A 16667-nucleotide genomic window follows, 5' to 3' on the forward strand; every position below is an offset into this window, starting at 1 on the left:
AATTAATATATTATATAAGTTGAGTTTCATGAAAAACCTTCGCATATAGAAAATTCTAGAGACTGTGTGGTGAGAAAATAAAGTTTTGTAAATTTTCTATTATATATTTAACAATTTTTTAAATAGATTATTCTAACAGCCAACCATAAAGAGTCCTTGGTTAAAAATCGAGTTAGCATACCAAAAATAAAAAATATAACCAATCTCTTCAAAAATCACACTTCAACCATATCCACTCCTTATCTATAAATTTCAGACAATCTCTTATGGATGACTATATTTGTCGAACTTCTATACCTGTAAGAAAACTGTAAGAAGATTACACATTATTTATTATCATATTAAACTGATATATTCTATTTATAAAATTCTAAATATTAATAATATATTATTTTTAAATTATCGCCAACCAATATAGTTAATACCATCGAACCACGAAGTCCTACATGTTCAGCAAATTTTACGTATTGTCTTCTAGGTCCAATCTAGTCGATGATTATAGTCAACCCTTACAGGATATGCACTAATAATCTGATATGTATTGATTTAATGTTGAATAAAAATATATCCCGCAAATCGTGAAACATATTCAACTAACTTAATATACATGAATTTTAAATTTTTTTAATAAACTCTATAAATAAGATTTTATACATACGAATATATTTTATAATGTTTTAATTATAAAAACATATATGGCCGTTTGGGTAACATTAATTAGAAAAAGTGCTTTTTATTTGAATAAATTGTTCGGGAAAGTATTAGAAGTCATGAAACAAAAATTACAATTCTAAACCTTTTAGTAATACTTTTGAAATTTTACGCAAACAGGTCAGAAAAATTGCAAAAACTCACTTCTTATATATTTGAAAAAGAAAAAAAAACCATAAGCACGTAATTTCTCAGCATTATACAGAGAAATGAACTTATAAATATTTTATCTTAAATGAAAAATTACAGGATATAGCGCTTTTCATTCCCCGTCTCTTTGACGCTACTGCAGTTTGTTGAGTTCTAAGCAAGGTAATACTACATGATTCCTAACACTACAATTACAAGATCTAAATCTTTGTTTAGTTAGTTTTGTGGTTTTGAACATTCAAATATTTCCTCTTTCGTTTTGATGTTTCTGGGTTTTGTGTTAGTTTGATTAATGCTTACAAACTGTTTGATTAAGTTCCCGTGAGAAGTTATTACAGCTTTCAATATGACGACCGTACAATATTATGTTAATTGACTCTATTGTTGCATTCTCATGTGCTTCTTCTAGTTCTATTATGTAATTGCAACCTGTAAATGTTTAAATTTTTTTCTATAAAGAGCGCCATAAAAGTTGGGTAGAACACCTTATGTGATTCGAGAAGTTATTTCTGTTTGGTATAAGTCTAGTGTTGCTCTTTTCTGCAGCTTCGGGACTATATGAATGTCCCCTTCCATGTAATTTCTGGTATTACCTCTTTTCTGTTATTATAATAGTTCGATATCTTCCCCGTTAAATCCCTGCTGCAGAAATATAAAACAAGAAAGATCAATCTAAGTCGATGCATAGAATGGTGATGGGAATAGAGCAATTTCTGATAGGTTTCAGAAACTCGATTCAAGAAGGAAAAAGGGAATTTCAAAACAATAAATATACTTCTTTAATCTGTTAAAGATTTGTTATGGCCGAGTTTGGTCACGGAAACTTAGGACAGGGCGCGTCCTCCATGGGTGTATTCCGGAGGGCGCGGCCCGTGTTTATCGAAGAGATGGTCGGATTAATGCTGTCGACATGAAGAGGTTGTCTAAAAGGGCGCGCCCATAGTGGGCCTACCCTGTGATGAGGGGATGCGCCATGGGGAGGGTCGGTCCTGAGTAACTAGTGTTTTGGCAAGGCAAGTGGAGTTAATTCTGTTTGAGAGGTGAGTGATTGAGTGAGTCTAAATGACGACCCTTGTGAGGGATATGAAGACTAATTATCAGGCTCATCTGCTAGTTACCAGGCTCATTTGGAAAGTTCCTGGGCTCATCCGGGCATGATCTATAATCCTCAATCCTGCTATCTGCCGAGTTAACCCTCGTGTGGGGGCTTGAGGTGATCATGGTTCTTGAAGGCCCTCCGGGGTGACATGAAGGCCGATCATATGTCTGGATCCTGTATTCTGGTAGGTTTCCCTCATCGGGGGATTGAGACGATCGTGTAATTTGGCTCTTCATTTGCCTTACCTCTTGGTGGGAACCTTCTCCAGGAGGTGAGGGCACGTCCCTACGCCTCAAGGAATGGTCACAGCCCTACCGGATGACTCCTCCATGCTATGAAGAGTAGCAGTTAGTGTTATCCCTCGTAGTGGGGATAATGCCGTATCCATGATGTACTTGGACTAGGAGTCAGGTAGTTGGCCTCAATGCTAATTTTAACTGGAGTAGGACTCTGAAGGCGTTGGTTGTCTAAGGGATAAGTCACCGGCTTAGATTGGTCTTATCCCCAAGAGTCCTAGTCCTGATCAAACTAGGAGTCTTGGTTCAATAAAACTACGTATGGCTTGATCCCTATATAAAGGAGTACGTAGGCACATCAGATTGTCGTTTTCTCCTTGCTGAATTAGCAAGTTGCTCGCAGAGTCTGTCTTCTAGTTGGGTGGCAAACATTTTTCATGAAGCTTTGCCCTAACCTCTTGCCAAGATATTATAAGAGCCAGCTTCATGCTTGTAAAATCTACTTCAATGCCATTCCACCAAAGCTTTGCAAGATTGATTAACTTCATCTTTGCAAGTCAAACTCTTCGTGCATCAGACAGGTCATACCGATCAAAATATCGCTGATCGCCAAACCCAATCATTAAAATATGTTGCATCAAATCTTCCGTCAAACTATAGAACATCAATTTTTGCCGTTTTTGTAATTTCTTCGGCTGTGTCATGTTCACAGTTACTTCTATGTATGGAGTTATTGGGTCAATCAAATCTTCTCATTCACAATTATTGAGTTTACCTCAAAAACTTTCCCATGCCAATAGTGCGAGTAGTCATAAAGCTTTCAGGTTCTGATGCAGGATCTTACCCCAACAGTTACAGAAAGGTTTGAAAAGGCAGAATAAAACTAAAGACTACAAAGAAAGAACGAAAACAGATAGCTAGGCCCTTGCACCCGGAAAAGTTAACTCTCATAGTTTTAATCAATTTTAATCTCCACCAAGAAAATCCAAGAAAATCCCTTAGAGCATCTCCACCACACTAAAACCCTTAGCCAAAATGGATAAAAGATGTCATAAATAAAAATTATAAAAAATATGTAAAAAAGTTTCACTCGAACAGGGGGAAATAATTGGCCGCACCTCTTGAGATCTGTAAGAAGTTTCCACATTATCTCTTAGCATATTAATATAATATATTACATGTACTATAACTTGAAATAATAACAACATTCTACTCAAAAAATATAGCCAACCATTATAAGCAGTCCCATTGGAGCACAACGCCTTATAGGTTCAACAACTTTAACATAAACAGGATTATATGTCATTTTAGCCAATACTGTTGGAGATGCTCTTAGCTTAAAGAAACCTGAACGAGGAAACTAGCTGATTGACATAATTTTTGGGATATGCATAATATTTTCCAACCCTATAACAGATTAAAGGAAGATATAAATATTTTGAATATCCCTTTTTCCTTCTTGAATAAAATTTCTGGAACATATTAGAATCTGCATCATTTAGTAAACTTATATATAATTCTGAATGTTACATAGTGGTGGTTTTATAAAACTTCAAGTTATTCCGGTTGTGGTTCATTTCAATCACTGGTTAACTAGTGTTTTTGTGATGCTCCTGTAACCCTTTACATCAACTTAACAAATGGATACATAATGAGGTGCCATGACACCTCATCACTTATCTATTGTGTTTTTGTGATGCCCAGTAACCCTTTTTTCCTTTCACATTGAGGGTCATACAAAGTTTTTTCACATACAAGAAATAAAAAGATATTACTTGAATGTTTGAGAAGGTGATATATAATATAAATTAACTTCTATTTTTATTAGAAAGTTGTCTGAATTAAAATTGATAAATAGAACATATATTCCTATACTAGGAATAAGAACCTATTTTTCAAAGACTTCAAAGCAAAACTGGTAATTTTCATCTGCAGGAAATTGTGGTTTAGTAATTTACTTTACTATACTTAATTTTTAAGAAACACGATATATTACGGTAAAGTGGTAAAGAAACAGAAACTACGCATTTCTATTTAATAACTTCTATCCAACATGCCTGACGATATGAAGAATACATGGAACTTGAATGTTGATTTTTGAGTAAAGCTTTCTTTATGATTTATGTAGCAACAAATACTTGTATCATTTACTGATCAAAGTATAGACTTGTTATTGTGTTAATAGTCCTTTTGGTGTTTAAGTGTTATGTCTTTTGTCTGCTGATACAAAAACAGGTTGATACAAATTCAAACAACATGAGCAACACAATAGACTTGACCGGAGATGGGGGTGTTGTCAAAACAATTGTAAGACGAGCAAAAGCCGATGCAATCACTCCCTCCGAGAGTCTCCCTCTCGTTGACGGTATGCTTAAATTGGTATCCAGTACATGACATGTATGAAACAAATTTGGAAACCTATAAAAGTCTTGGTGGCAATATGATTATGATGGTTACATGTGCTAGCAATAAACCCCGATTTTTAATAAAGGCGCAATCTAGAGCTTATGCATAAATGATTATATAAGCTGAACTGTAATTGTTCCATTGTTGTTTCTTACATAGTTGTCGGCTAAATTCATATTTTAGAAATGTTTAAACATTTTATATCTATAGATTCAAAGAGCAATTTGTTGAGAATTAATTAGCTTGCAAAGGTGCTCTTAGTGCTAAAAGTGATCTAGAGTTCGATTCTCATCTCCCCATTCTGTTATACTGATCGGACTCAGATTAGGTATAGGTCTCATGTGACAATTGACAACATTGGAGGTGTCCGGTTAACAGAGCTTATAAGCACTGGCCTTGTTTAGAAACACTAAAAACAGGTGTTCCCGGTCAATCTAAAAACAGGTGGTCCCGGTCAATCTATTACCCAATTCATAATGATAAATTGTCTGCTCTTATGGTTAATTGTATGTTCCTCATATTTGTTGTTTTGTTTGAAGCAGTTCATTATGAAGGCACACTTGCTGAAACTGGTGAAGTCTTTGACAGTACACACGAAGATAACACAATTTTTACTTTTGAAGTTGGACAGGGCACCGTCATCAAGGCATGGGATGTTGCACTAAAAACTATGAAGGTTAATATACTTTTTTTTACCTGTATAGCGATAATTGATTAATATGTGGACATCCCAAACAGTCCATTTTTGGTTTTTCCAGGTTGGGGAGATTGCAAAAATTACTTGCCAACCAGACTATGCTTATGGAAGTGCAGGTTCTCCACCAGATATCCCCCCAAAGTAATGCTAGCATGACCAGTATCGGTCATTTTCTTAAGAAGTGTGGAGGTCTGACGACTTCAAAATATTTTGAAGAAAAAGGAATGCATATACTTTTAACCAACTATTAAATGCTATAAACCTTGTATATTGGCACTTAACTGTAAATGAAACACTGAGCTACAGTTAGCTATGTGACTATTGATATGAGCATAACCATAAAATAATGTTGAGCAAAAGGTTATAATATGCTTGAGAGACTATAAATATGGATATTGCAAAAATAATTTATTGCTTGGAGGCATAGAAGACTGCAGATATGTGCATAGTATGACTCAGTAGTTTGTATGTTGCATGTAGTGTGTATGTTATATGTAATTGATCAGACTTCTTGTCTCCTCAACAGTGCAACCCTTATCTTTGAGGTAGAGTTGGTTGCCTGCAGACCACGCAAGGGCTCAAGTCTGAGTAGTGCTTCTGATGAGAGGGCTAGGCTTGAGTAATTCTCTCAACACTCTTTCTTTCTTTTCAACTAAGTCTTTGCAGTTGCTGATTAACTGAATCTTAATTCCTGGTCTACAAGTTTTTGCTACTCCGGAAAGAAATTTTATTAACTTCCCATTTCAGTGAGCTAAAGAAGCAGAGGGAGCTTGCAGCAGCAAATAAAGAGGATGAGAAAAAGAAGAGGGAAGAAGCTAAGGCAGCCGCTTCTGCTCGTATTCAGGCAAAGCTTCAGGCAAAGAAAGGGAAGGGAAAAGGCAAAGCAAAATGAGAACATCACAATAATTACCTCAAGAAATTGTAAACCTTTCTTATTTAATCAAAAAATTTAACTTTTAAGGATTCTAGAGGACTTCAGACTTAATCACAAGTGGGTATGAAAGGTATACAGTATTATAGTTTCTTAAATAAAGTTACCATATGTTTGATAATGTGCTTAAATACAATGACTTGTACTCAAAATGATGCTGATCCATTTGAGTAAACTATATATAGTTTACATGATGCGGTCGAGTTAGAGAAATCATCAAGATTTTCACTTCTAGCCAAGTTTCTAAGTTGGTGTTTGTGTAAGCATCGTAGAGGAGCACCATCGTGTCAGTTTTTTCTTCAAGTCATGCCTCTATGTTGGTGTTTGTGAAAACTGTAGGATCAGTGCTCTTGCAGTACCAGCCTGCCAGGAGATGGGGGCTGGTATTATCTGGACTTTTATTGTTTAACCTCAGTATTAAAACTTTATTCTTCGGTAGTTTGGTTTGCCTGGGCACGAAATATATAGTCAATTTATATTACATCTGTGCTAAAATTTAAAATCAAACATAAGATAATTTTTTGTTTAGCTATCTCTCAGTTCCTAGTTAAAATTCTAAACTTAAGTTGATACGAATTGTTACATATAAATGTTAAATTTTATCATATAAATGTTTAAGTTTAATATTCATTAACAACATATCTAAATTTAAATTTTATAGAATTAGTTCTAAAGATAAGTAAATGTAAACATATTACATTGAAACATGATCATTGATTCATCAAATTCTATATAATCAACATTCAATCAAATTTTACATAATCAATATTTGTTTCAGCAGATATAGTTAGAGGCATCAAATGATATTTATCTACAAGAATTGCATATTGAAAGAATGACTCCAAATATCATATTGACACTCAAAATGTAATTACGCTTCCGGACACAATAATTTCAATCCAAGAAGCTTGTGGCTAATTTTTTTGAGCAGTCCTGCCACAGATTAATCAAATATCGTAGCATCTTCCGACAATTTTGATTTTATTTCGATAGCAGAAAATTCTCATGTCTTGCGATATATGCTTTTGCAGGTCATAACCAGGGACGAAGTCATGTGGGCAATGGGGATGCTTGTCCCCATAACTCCTGAAATGTCTGGATTTTGCGGGATAAATTGGTAAGTTATATGTAGTGGTTATGTTTCATTTCTCATGAGAAAAATTTTCTCCCCTTCATAGTTTTGCCTCTACTAGTTAAAAAAAACCCCTGTCATAACTTATATATATGATAAGAGCGATGCCCTCTGAGATTTCAAGTGATTGATACTGCAAATTAAACTTTAGGCTGCACTACAAAGTTTTTTAAAGCTCAAAACCAAATCAGAAGTTTTAGTATTAAAAAAGACTGAAACTAGTTAGAACTAGGTACCATATATGTAATAGATGTAGAAGCATTTTTCAACTCCATTACATAAAGAGCCGGGGACTTTCCTCTTTTATACAATGGGAATATACATAAGCCAAGAGCTTACGACATAGATCTGTGGAACATTTTCTACATACACACACATGCATGCCTTTCTGAACTACAAACAAGATCAATTCTGAGTTTGAAACTGGACGTGTAGCACTATATCCAGATATGGTCGATGGATGAAATATACGACGAGGAAACAAGGAAAGTACGGACTCGGGCTCACACAATTATTTCAAACAAATTCAAAGCGCATGAGAACTTTCACAGAATTGTACTTGTCTCCTGTTTTACTATGAAGTGGAACTGCTCGAATACCACTTCTCAGTTCTGAAACAGGTAGGCAAGTTTGACCTCCAAAGTCATCCTTTTCAGACATGTCATACTCATGAACTTCAACGCGAAGGAGAGCCAGTTCTGGGATTGTTAATGGAAATTCAAACTCTTCATTCCAATTTGGTATCCAGGTGTCTTCCTGTGTTTTTGTTTTTTTCATCACAGTATCAGCTTCAACACCAGCAATACCAATCTGCATTTCGACTTGCATTAAACAAAAGCAACAAAAAGCATATATTTACAATTCCTATTTAATAGAAAATAACCTCATCACAATATCAATTGGTCATGAGAACCTCACAGAAACCAAAATATTAAAGGTATTTAGAGAATATGCACACTTAATTATAATACACTATTGTCTAAATATCCACATTTAAAAGAAGTAAAGTATGGTCTCACCCTTGCATAGAAGTCGGGGGGAGAATATGAATCATAATGCGTATCTTTGAAGTCATTATACCAACCTTCACCAGTATACAGAGTTACCTGTACAATAGAAAGAGTTCAAGTAGTCAGCTTTATATATTTTAATAAGATTAATAACTTCAATCTGGGATATGATACTTCTAGGATGCAATTTAACAACTTTCACAAGCAAGAAGAAACGGTTGCGGTCAAGATAGAGCTCTACTCACCTTTAACTTTGTCTTGGGTGGGAGTGCAGTTTCAGGATCAAAGATCTCGTTGTCTGGACCAGCCTTCAATAAGAAGTCTGGTTTTTTAATATAACCACAACCACCATTTGCCCTAAACATTCCGTGCATAAGCCAAAGTGACCTTCCATAACCCTGTCAAAGTGAGGTAGTTATATGATTTGTTGGCCAGGTCCCTAAACACTTTTTTGTAGGTTTTATTTTATCTGAATTCTGACTGGTAACCCTACTGCATCTGCATTTACATATAATTTGATAGTATAACAATCCTGTTGTGAACGAAATGGAAAGAACACCTGAAGGAAAGAATGTCCAGATGATTGGTTTTTGTCCTTAACACATGAACTTAACATGACTATTAAAGTATGAAGGCAATTCTTATCGAGAAACAGTTTTAAATAAAGGTGATTTTCCTGGTTTTCTCACTGTTTCTTATATATTGATCTTTAATTAATACATTATAGGATTGTCATAAAAAAAATGGTATACACAGTAATTATTTCATAAAAGAGAAACTGCTTTCAGTGCCAATGTTCTGTTAATTGATTTGTTATCAAGGATTGAGAAACCTAATAATATTAACCAAAAAAATAGCGAAAACAGCCATATGACACCACATTTTAGTTTTAATTTGAAGTTCAGTTCTGGTTTTATTTGGCTATTGATAACGAATTAGTTGTGATCTGCAATCTCATCACATAACTCAGAAAAACTTCGCTGTTGTTCTGCCCATAATTGATATGAGGTTCTGTTAGAGGAATATTTTACTTGGACTTTCTCTGAAGGATATTTAAAGGCCCAACTCTGAATTTTGTTGGATTCGTCTTCAGGAAGTTTTGATTATTATTAACCTTTCCAAAAGACCTCCTGGTGGTTATCCGTGCTAATCCAGGAGAAGCCCTTCCTGTGGGTTTTCGAGGAACGAAAGCTACTCAGAGGTTATCCGAACATGAACATGATCTACAATCCTTTTATAGTAATCCGGCGGCTTTTCCTCATCCATGGGTCAGAGGTGATCGTGTCTGAAGGCCAGTTGGAGCAAGGCAAAGCTACATTAAGGCCAAAGGTGGCTATGTATTTTTCTTTTCTCTTTGAACCTCTCAGTGTTCTCCCCCTTGAAAGCTTTATCGTCACCGTCAGAATCTTCACCAGCAGAATATTCGGTGGCAATACCACCATTTTGCTTTTTGTTTGTTCACTCGTAAGCAGCTTATTATGAACGCCCAGTTTTTTCAATCGAACTTAGCTCAGATACCATTTGTTGGTTTTTTATTGAGAGAAAAGAAGAAAATGTTATGCCAAGAAGAATGATTTTCATGATATCCTATATATTCTAAATACATTAACTTGTTTTTTATATACTAACACATAAGGATAAACATCCTCTAAAAGATAAGACTTCAAAATATTTATCACTACTAATTTATTCATTCTAATCTAAAACTAATTCTACTTATGCAAGAGCTAAGAATTTAAATAATTTAAAAACAATTCAAATAACTTTGAATTATTAATCTTAACAAGTATAGATATTAGTTTTTTTTTTTATAACAATACAATTCTAATACAACAAAAAAGAAGTAGCCTAATCTTTTTTTTCCCTATATTAGAAACAGTATTAGAAACGTGATGTTATGGATGATCCTCATTTCTCTTTTACTCAGAACTGGACTACCTATTTAGCCAGTCAATTTTTTATGGGTAGGCGCTCAAAAATAAAAAATTTGTTTAACCTATATTAGAAATAATATTAGAAACATGATGTTATGGATGATCCTTGTTTTCTTTCCCAGAATTGGACTAGCTATTTATCCTCACAATTTTTAATAGGTAGGCACTCAAAAATAAAATAGTGATGTCTTATTTGTAAATCGCAGTAGCAATACATCTACTTTTGCAAGAGCTCAATGAATGAATCCATGATCAATCTTAAATCAAACCAACAGCCCTAGTGAGGACTTGGGTTAAGCATATGATGAGGGAAAAGCTCTTCTTCAGCAGAACATTTCAAAAAAAAAAAACTGTAGTCAAAGATAGTAGTTTATACTGATGACTTAGCTGTGATAGCTTGTTAGATACCACCTCTAGTTTTTCCTTTTTTGCGTTGTTCATGTTTTTTTCTCCTTCTAATAAAATTTAATTTTAGCAAAAACAAATATTAGACAAGTTACACTTTTTTTGTCAATATTAGACAAGTTACACTTATGTATGTAATATTGTAATGGTATGCATATTAAGAATTCCTAGAGAATCTTCATATAAGATTCTTAATTATATGTATATTAGAACTCATCCCTTATATTATATCTCCTTAAAAATATTAAAAAGTTTGTGATACAAACTTCAGTATATGTAAGGTTTAATTTTGATAGTTTATATTCTCACAATTTCTCAACTATTTTTTTTAACTTTTCTTTTTTGGATGTTCGACTCATTTCTTTACATACATTGGAAAACTTTCAAGAAATAGTAATTTTTATAACATAAATATACTTCCGCCCACTAATTTATCCACTTCTCTGCATCTATCAATTAAATATAAATGGTCCGACCACTTTACCCACTTATCTTCCTTCTCACACACTATCGCACACTAATTTACTATCGCCCTGTTTGGTTGACGGATTTTATGGTTACACTGTCATTATCCTTGAAACTGGGTTACACTACATGTAGCATCAAGATAAACAAACAACTGTGGTTGGTTTGCATTTCATTTACATACATGTCATTTATAATTAATAATACATGATAAAATATAATTATTTATATGATAAAATAAATTCAATAATTTCACAAATCAAAAGAGATGAATGTAAAATTCTAATTATAAAATAATGACACTTTTAAAAATTAATAATATTAAGTTAAGATAATATATTATCACTATTTTTTAGTTTTAAATAACCAATAATCGGGGAAAAAGTAAATCTAAGCATTAGATAATATTAAATCAATATATTAGAACATAAACAAATGACTAATACAAGTTAATAAAAATAGTATATGATACATAATAGAAAATAAAGTATATATATATAATAAGTAAAATATAATTTAAATTTAAATATAGATAATGATAATATAAGTAACTTTTAAATAAAAAATTACTAGTTTATAACATTTAGGGGCACCTCTTGCTTTGTGAGCAGACATAGATATATGTTGACTTAAAGAGTATACTTCTGTTTTTATCTTCGTTAACTTCTTTAGCATAAATAGAAAAATTGCCTCCTACTAATGAATTATAAGCATATATCTTTCTTTTTTTTTTTACTTTCTTTTCTTAACGACGAGATCTATTATCGCTTTTTGCGTGTCCTCGGAAATTTAAAGTAAGTGCAAATTCTCTCAATTTGTGGCCTACCATACGATCGGTTTGGTTGGGGGTATTAAACAAAGGGAAAGGGAAACAATCCATGTGATTCCCTTTGTTGTTGTTTGTTTCATAAAAAATCTCGTTTTCATTCCTTATTTTTTGGTTTTGGGTTTACCTAGAATCCCTCTGCACCCTTTCCCTCCTACCACATAGGTATTAGAATTACCTAGCTAAGTGAGTTATCGTGTTTCCCTGGAACTATACCTTGGAAGTCTAGATTTTTGTGTATATCTGTAATATTGTCCAACCAAACACTGCAATTAATCTCAGTTCCATGGAAGTATGAGTTACTGCGCTGGTCTAGATGATACCAAACAAGGCCTATAAGAGCATCTCCAAGGATAATATGTATAGTGGTTGGCTAAATTGATTACGTAAATTTTTTGCTAAGGGGACCAATGATCACCCCAATGGGATTATTTATATTCCCTACAAGTTTTCTTGGATCGACAAATATAGCCAACCAAACATGGTTGGCTATATTTTTTGCTAAGGGGAGAGAGGGTTGGAGTTCTAAATTTTTTACATGATCTTTAAAAGTGACACGTAGATGCCAAATAGACGTCACCTAGATAAATTTAGCTAAGGGTTTTTACCATTGGAGATGCTCTAATTTCCTTAAACTCCCCGCACCCAAATGTAAGGAATCGGGTGGGACGGAGGGAGTAATGTACAGCAGAATTGTCAATATCCATAACTAAAACAAGTAAGATTTTGTCATTAAAATTGCCAGACTGCCAATTAAAGAAAATTATGCAACAACAAAGATGCGAACCTGCATATTGAATGCAACCATCTGAGCTCCATGTGTCCAGGCAATCAGTGGATTGTAATTCGACGAGTCGAAACGTATACCCTTCGGGTACACCCTCAATATATTCTGCTGGGTGAACCTATATCAACCAATTAATTGAAATCACATATACATGTGTTTAGTATTAACGACTTCCACGTGCAGAAGTAAAACTTATACCCAACAAGTCAGAAGAAACATTTATCATGTAAAAGTACTGCATATTTCACTTGAATAGAGAAGCAGGGTACACATATACATGCTGCACAGGATAGGAGAAAGTCGTAATAGAAACCTGGCTATCCCCAGGCAGGTAGTTAGGCCATTCAAAAAAAGCAACTTTAGTGTGCTTGCCTCGACCATAATCACTAACATTTTCATAATGATGCACATGAGAGTGACAAATGTTAATATATTACTCAACTTAAGGTTCACATCTGTTAATTTGCTAATCACATGTTCTTGGTATGTCGCCAAAGCTTAGATATATAATTTGGAATTGATGCTTCAAGTATGTACCCTAGGTACCAACCTTATAAACTGGGTAGTCCATATATATATTTCTAACGTAAGAAGTAGAAAAGAATTTTTGTCATTTGAAAAAAGATTACCCAAGTAAATTAAAGCGGTATATTAATATATACCTCACAATAGCTTTTCCATGAGTAGCTACAGCCTTCTCCAGTTCTGGCTCACTCAAACTAAGACGTCTAACTTTATCTGGATCCACCTTTAACCAATCATCTAATCCTCCTTTTCCTTTTCCAGCATGGATCGCAATTAGACGCCTATATTCAGGTGCTCCTTTCAGATTTGACTTATCATCATCGTCATCGTCATCATCATCTTGCTCATTTGGGCTGTCATCATCATCCAAAGTATCCTAGGTGAACAGAGCAGTTAGCAAACTGTAAATAATCTGCTTACTACGTATGTAGGGATTAGTATAGTATGAAAAATATGCCTCACTTTATCCCGAGTAGTCCCAAGTTTGAGGCTTGTAAGTTCTTTGCCCCAAGCTCCCTCATCACCATCCTTCACTTTCTGCGGACTATTTGTTTCATCCTTGTCAACTTTTTTGGCTTGAAGGTATTCCTTGGGTGGTTTAGTTGAAATGATAAACCTTTTTTTCATTGAGTTCGGTGATTTTAACTGCTTTATGCCTTCTGAGTCAGGTACAAACAACGCTTCTCCAAATGTTTGAGTGACCATCTAAATTGGGTAGAAAGATGGTTAAAAGTATAATATATTGTAGTACCGCAGTAAACAACCCCATTCCAGTTCATATACTCACATCGGCTACTTTAGCTTGAAGTTCTGGAGTAAGGTGATCTTCTAGAGTTATTACAACAGGGTACTCGGATGCAACAAATGCATGTTCCTTTATAGAGCTCAAACATTTCAGAAGTTTAACAGGAGTGGTCAGAGTCCTACACCGCAAACCAATCCCGTTAAATACATTAATCTTTTAAGCAAATACTGACGTGTGTGCACAAGCATTTTGCTCCTCAGAACTTAAATGAAATACCATAGTATTCATGGCATCAGGTTGAAAGCTCAGTTCGCTAGAGCAAATTTAGGTTCAAAACCCACCACCATAAAAAAGAAAAAATGACAGCTTTTTTGGAGTATCCTTAAACTAATTACTGTGTCCGCCATTGTCCTCTGTCCATAACAGACATTCACCCAAAATCTTTCTAGGATAGATATGAAGGGAATATATATATATTCAGATTTCCATTTAGCATTAGTATTTTACCTTCCATGAAGAACATTCACATCATCGCCACTTGAATTAGGCCATATATCCAATTCAATAACTCTAACACCATTCTGAAGTGCTTCTATAATTGGAGCATCACTGCAGTCGCTACTTAGTTGATTCCCCGTTAGATATGAATTATGTCCGGTGTATATGAAGTAGTGAGACAGCGGAGAATCCATATCTTGGTGAATCTGGGAGGTAAGAGAAGATAATTAAAAGCACATTGTAATGAAAAACAAAGTAAAATATTTACTATTTCTCCTCATTTTCCTCGAGGAAAATAAGCAATGTGCAGAGAGATGAAACCCGGGTTCTTCTAGAGATTATTCCTGATTAGGACAGTTAGTACACTGAAAGCCCTCAACAACAAAAAAATAAAAAAAAGACAAGATATTTCAACATATTGTTGTATTCTTATACAAAATCCAAATAATAGTAAGCAAGCTGCGGGTCTCTGTTTATTTTATTTTTTCATAAACATATTCCACTCCAGACTCAGACTGTCTCATTTGATTAAATAGTCATAAGCATGATAATTTTACAGTAAAAATTACAACAAAACATTTCAGGGTAAATTTTATAGTTTCGTTATTTCTCTGAAAGAAAGTGTGTTCCATTTTTATAAAAACCATTGTCATTCGTCAATCTAAGAAGATCATAGGAACACATCCTGACTTCTATGAAATTGTTTATCCGTGTAATCAGTTACTATATAGTATTAGCAGTTCAAATTTCGGAAGGGCTGCCTATACAGCAGAAGATTCACATATATTAAATTATTAGTTACACAAAAAAGAAATTCTAATCTACCTCTACTAACTAGACTAATTAAATACCTCAACATTCCAAATAAAAAGAGGGCAACATACATCATAAACAAATTTGAAAAGAAACACAAACAGTACGATATTGTCCGTTTTAAACTGGTATCGGAACATAACAATATAAAGACAAACAATGAGGGTGCACGTAAGAAACACAACCTGGTGACTGATAGGAGGATTGAGTTGTTCATTGACGAGGAAATAACAGAAATCGTTGATGCTGAGAAAATTAGGGTCACTCAAATGATGAAGCTGCTTCATGATGTCTTGTGCATGGGAAAGCGTGCAATCAGCTTGACCCTGAAACTCAACCAGGAAGCGGAGCAGCTGATCAGCCGACATTTCTTTACCGCCGTCGGAATATTTGGTGAAGGCATTCACGACGTCCTCCGGTGGGCCCGTCTCCTCCGTCTTGAACTTCCGATTAAAGATTCCGAACATCTTGTAGCTCCCCATTTCGATTCTCAAACTGGGGTTTTAGAATTGCAGATAGATCTAGTTAATTGTTTGATTTAGAAAATGTGCAGGGCTACGAGGCAAACAAGGTGGATCATTCGTTTTTGGACACGTATATCTTAACAACTGCATTTACTGATCTACTCTAACTAACTAACCCACCATTGTGTTCGACCTTTCATTCTGTCCACCACGTGTCCACTTCTTTGTTTCTAGTGTATACTTTTCAATTTTGTTATATACTCCCTCCGTCCCAAAAAGAGTGAACTGATTTGACTTTCACGGAGATTAAGAAAAAAATTGCAAGAGCAAATCCAAGAGTGTCTTAATTCAAGCCTCAAATATAATATAAAATATCATGTCCTCGTAACTTAGGATATATTTTACTAACTTGAACTCCAACAATGTGCTTTATTCTCACAATATGTCTAATATTTTATTATTAAAAACTCTCTTTCATCATTAAAGCATAATATAAAAGTAGATAGAGAAAGAGATGTGTTGATTAGAATTTATAATAAAATATAGAATAGGGCAAGGAGAGATGTGCCCAAAAAATAGGGCTTGAAGAGCTTGTCCTAGTGATATAAGAGCAAGTCCAACAGGAGCCCTATTTGTTGTCCTAAGTTATAATATAAGGCATTTGCTCAAAAATATTACTCCAACAGTGTCCTAGTGATGCCCTAAATCACTAGGACAAACTATTCAAGCCCTATTTTTAGGGTTGTCCTAGCTGAGCCTTACTTTAAATTTAATAATAAAATATTGTTCTTCCGCGCGCGATCCACACTGTTTCCCTCTATTTCTTTTCATTC

At 34.3% G+C, this 16667-nt stretch overlaps 2 protein-coding genes across 3 annotated transcripts; one reads left to right on the forward strand and one right to left on the reverse strand.

Moving 5' to 3' along the window:
* The first annotated feature begins 898 nt into the window (after positions 1-898).
* LOC108210954 (peptidyl-prolyl cis-trans isomerase FKBP20-1) lies at positions 899-6382 on the forward strand. Of its 2 annotated transcripts, XM_064088745.1 has the most exons (7): positions 968-1023; positions 1408-1447; positions 4432-4561; positions 5145-5278; positions 5361-5440; positions 5826-5918; positions 6047-6382. In XM_064088745.1, the coding sequence occupies exons 3-7, from the start codon at positions 4453-4455 to the stop codon at positions 6189-6191; spliced, it is 561 nt and encodes a 186-aa protein (XP_063944815.1). In that variant the 5' UTR covers positions 968-1023; positions 1408-1447; positions 4432-4452; the 3' UTR covers positions 6192-6382. The 2 variants fall into 2 exon arrangements, with proteins under 2 accessions (XP_017237906.1, XP_063944815.1); XM_017382417.2 differs by lacking the exon at positions 1408-1447 and having other exon boundaries at positions 899-1023.
* Positions 6383-7581: 1199 nt separating this feature from the next.
* LOC108215052 (phosphoinositide phospholipase C 2) lies at positions 7582-15993 on the reverse strand. The gene is made up of 9 exons (XM_017387381.2): positions 15556-15993; positions 14567-14763; positions 14102-14237; positions 13777-14019; positions 13452-13690; positions 12790-12907; positions 8618-8770; positions 8382-8468; positions 7582-8172 (listed from the first exon to the last, which is right to left on the reverse strand). The coding sequence occupies exons 1-9, from the start codon at positions 15850-15852 to the stop codon at positions 7879-7881; spliced, it is 1764 nt and encodes a 587-aa protein (XP_017242870.1). The 5' UTR covers positions 15853-15993; the 3' UTR covers positions 7582-7878.
* Between the last annotated feature and the right edge of the window lie 674 nt (positions 15994-16667).

The sequence above is a fragment of the Daucus carota genome, chromosome 3 (genome assembly GCF_001625215.2).
Source record: "Daucus carota subsp. sativus chromosome 3, DH1 v3.0, whole genome shotgun sequence".
Classification (NCBI taxonomy): Eukaryota; Viridiplantae; Streptophyta; class Magnoliopsida; order Apiales; family Apiaceae; genus Daucus; species Daucus carota.

Coding starts and splice junctions, on each gene's coding strand:
- LOC108215052 (XM_017387381.2), bottom strand. CDS start 15,852: ATGGGGAGCTACAAGATGTTCGGAATCTTTAATCGGAAGTTCAAGACG. Junction 14,238..14,566: donor GTGAATGTTCTTCATGGAAG/GTAAAATACTAA, acceptor TTTGCGGTGTAG/GACTCTGACCACTCCTGTTA. Junction 8,469..8,617: donor CACCCAAGACAAAGTTAAAG/GTGAGTAGAGCT, acceptor TCTATTGTACAG/GTAACTCTGTATACTGGTGA.
- LOC108210954 (XM_017382417.2), top strand. CDS start 4,453: ATGAGCAACACAATAGACTTGACCGGAGATGGGGGTGTTGTCAAAACA. Junction 4,562..5,144: donor GAGTCTCCCTCTCGTTGACG/GTATGCTTAAAT, acceptor TGTTTGAAGCAG/TTCATTATGAAGGCACACTT. Junction 5,919..6,046: donor GATGAGAGGGCTAGGCTTGA/GTAATTCTCTCA, acceptor TTCCCATTTCAG/TGAGCTAAAGAAGCAGAGGG.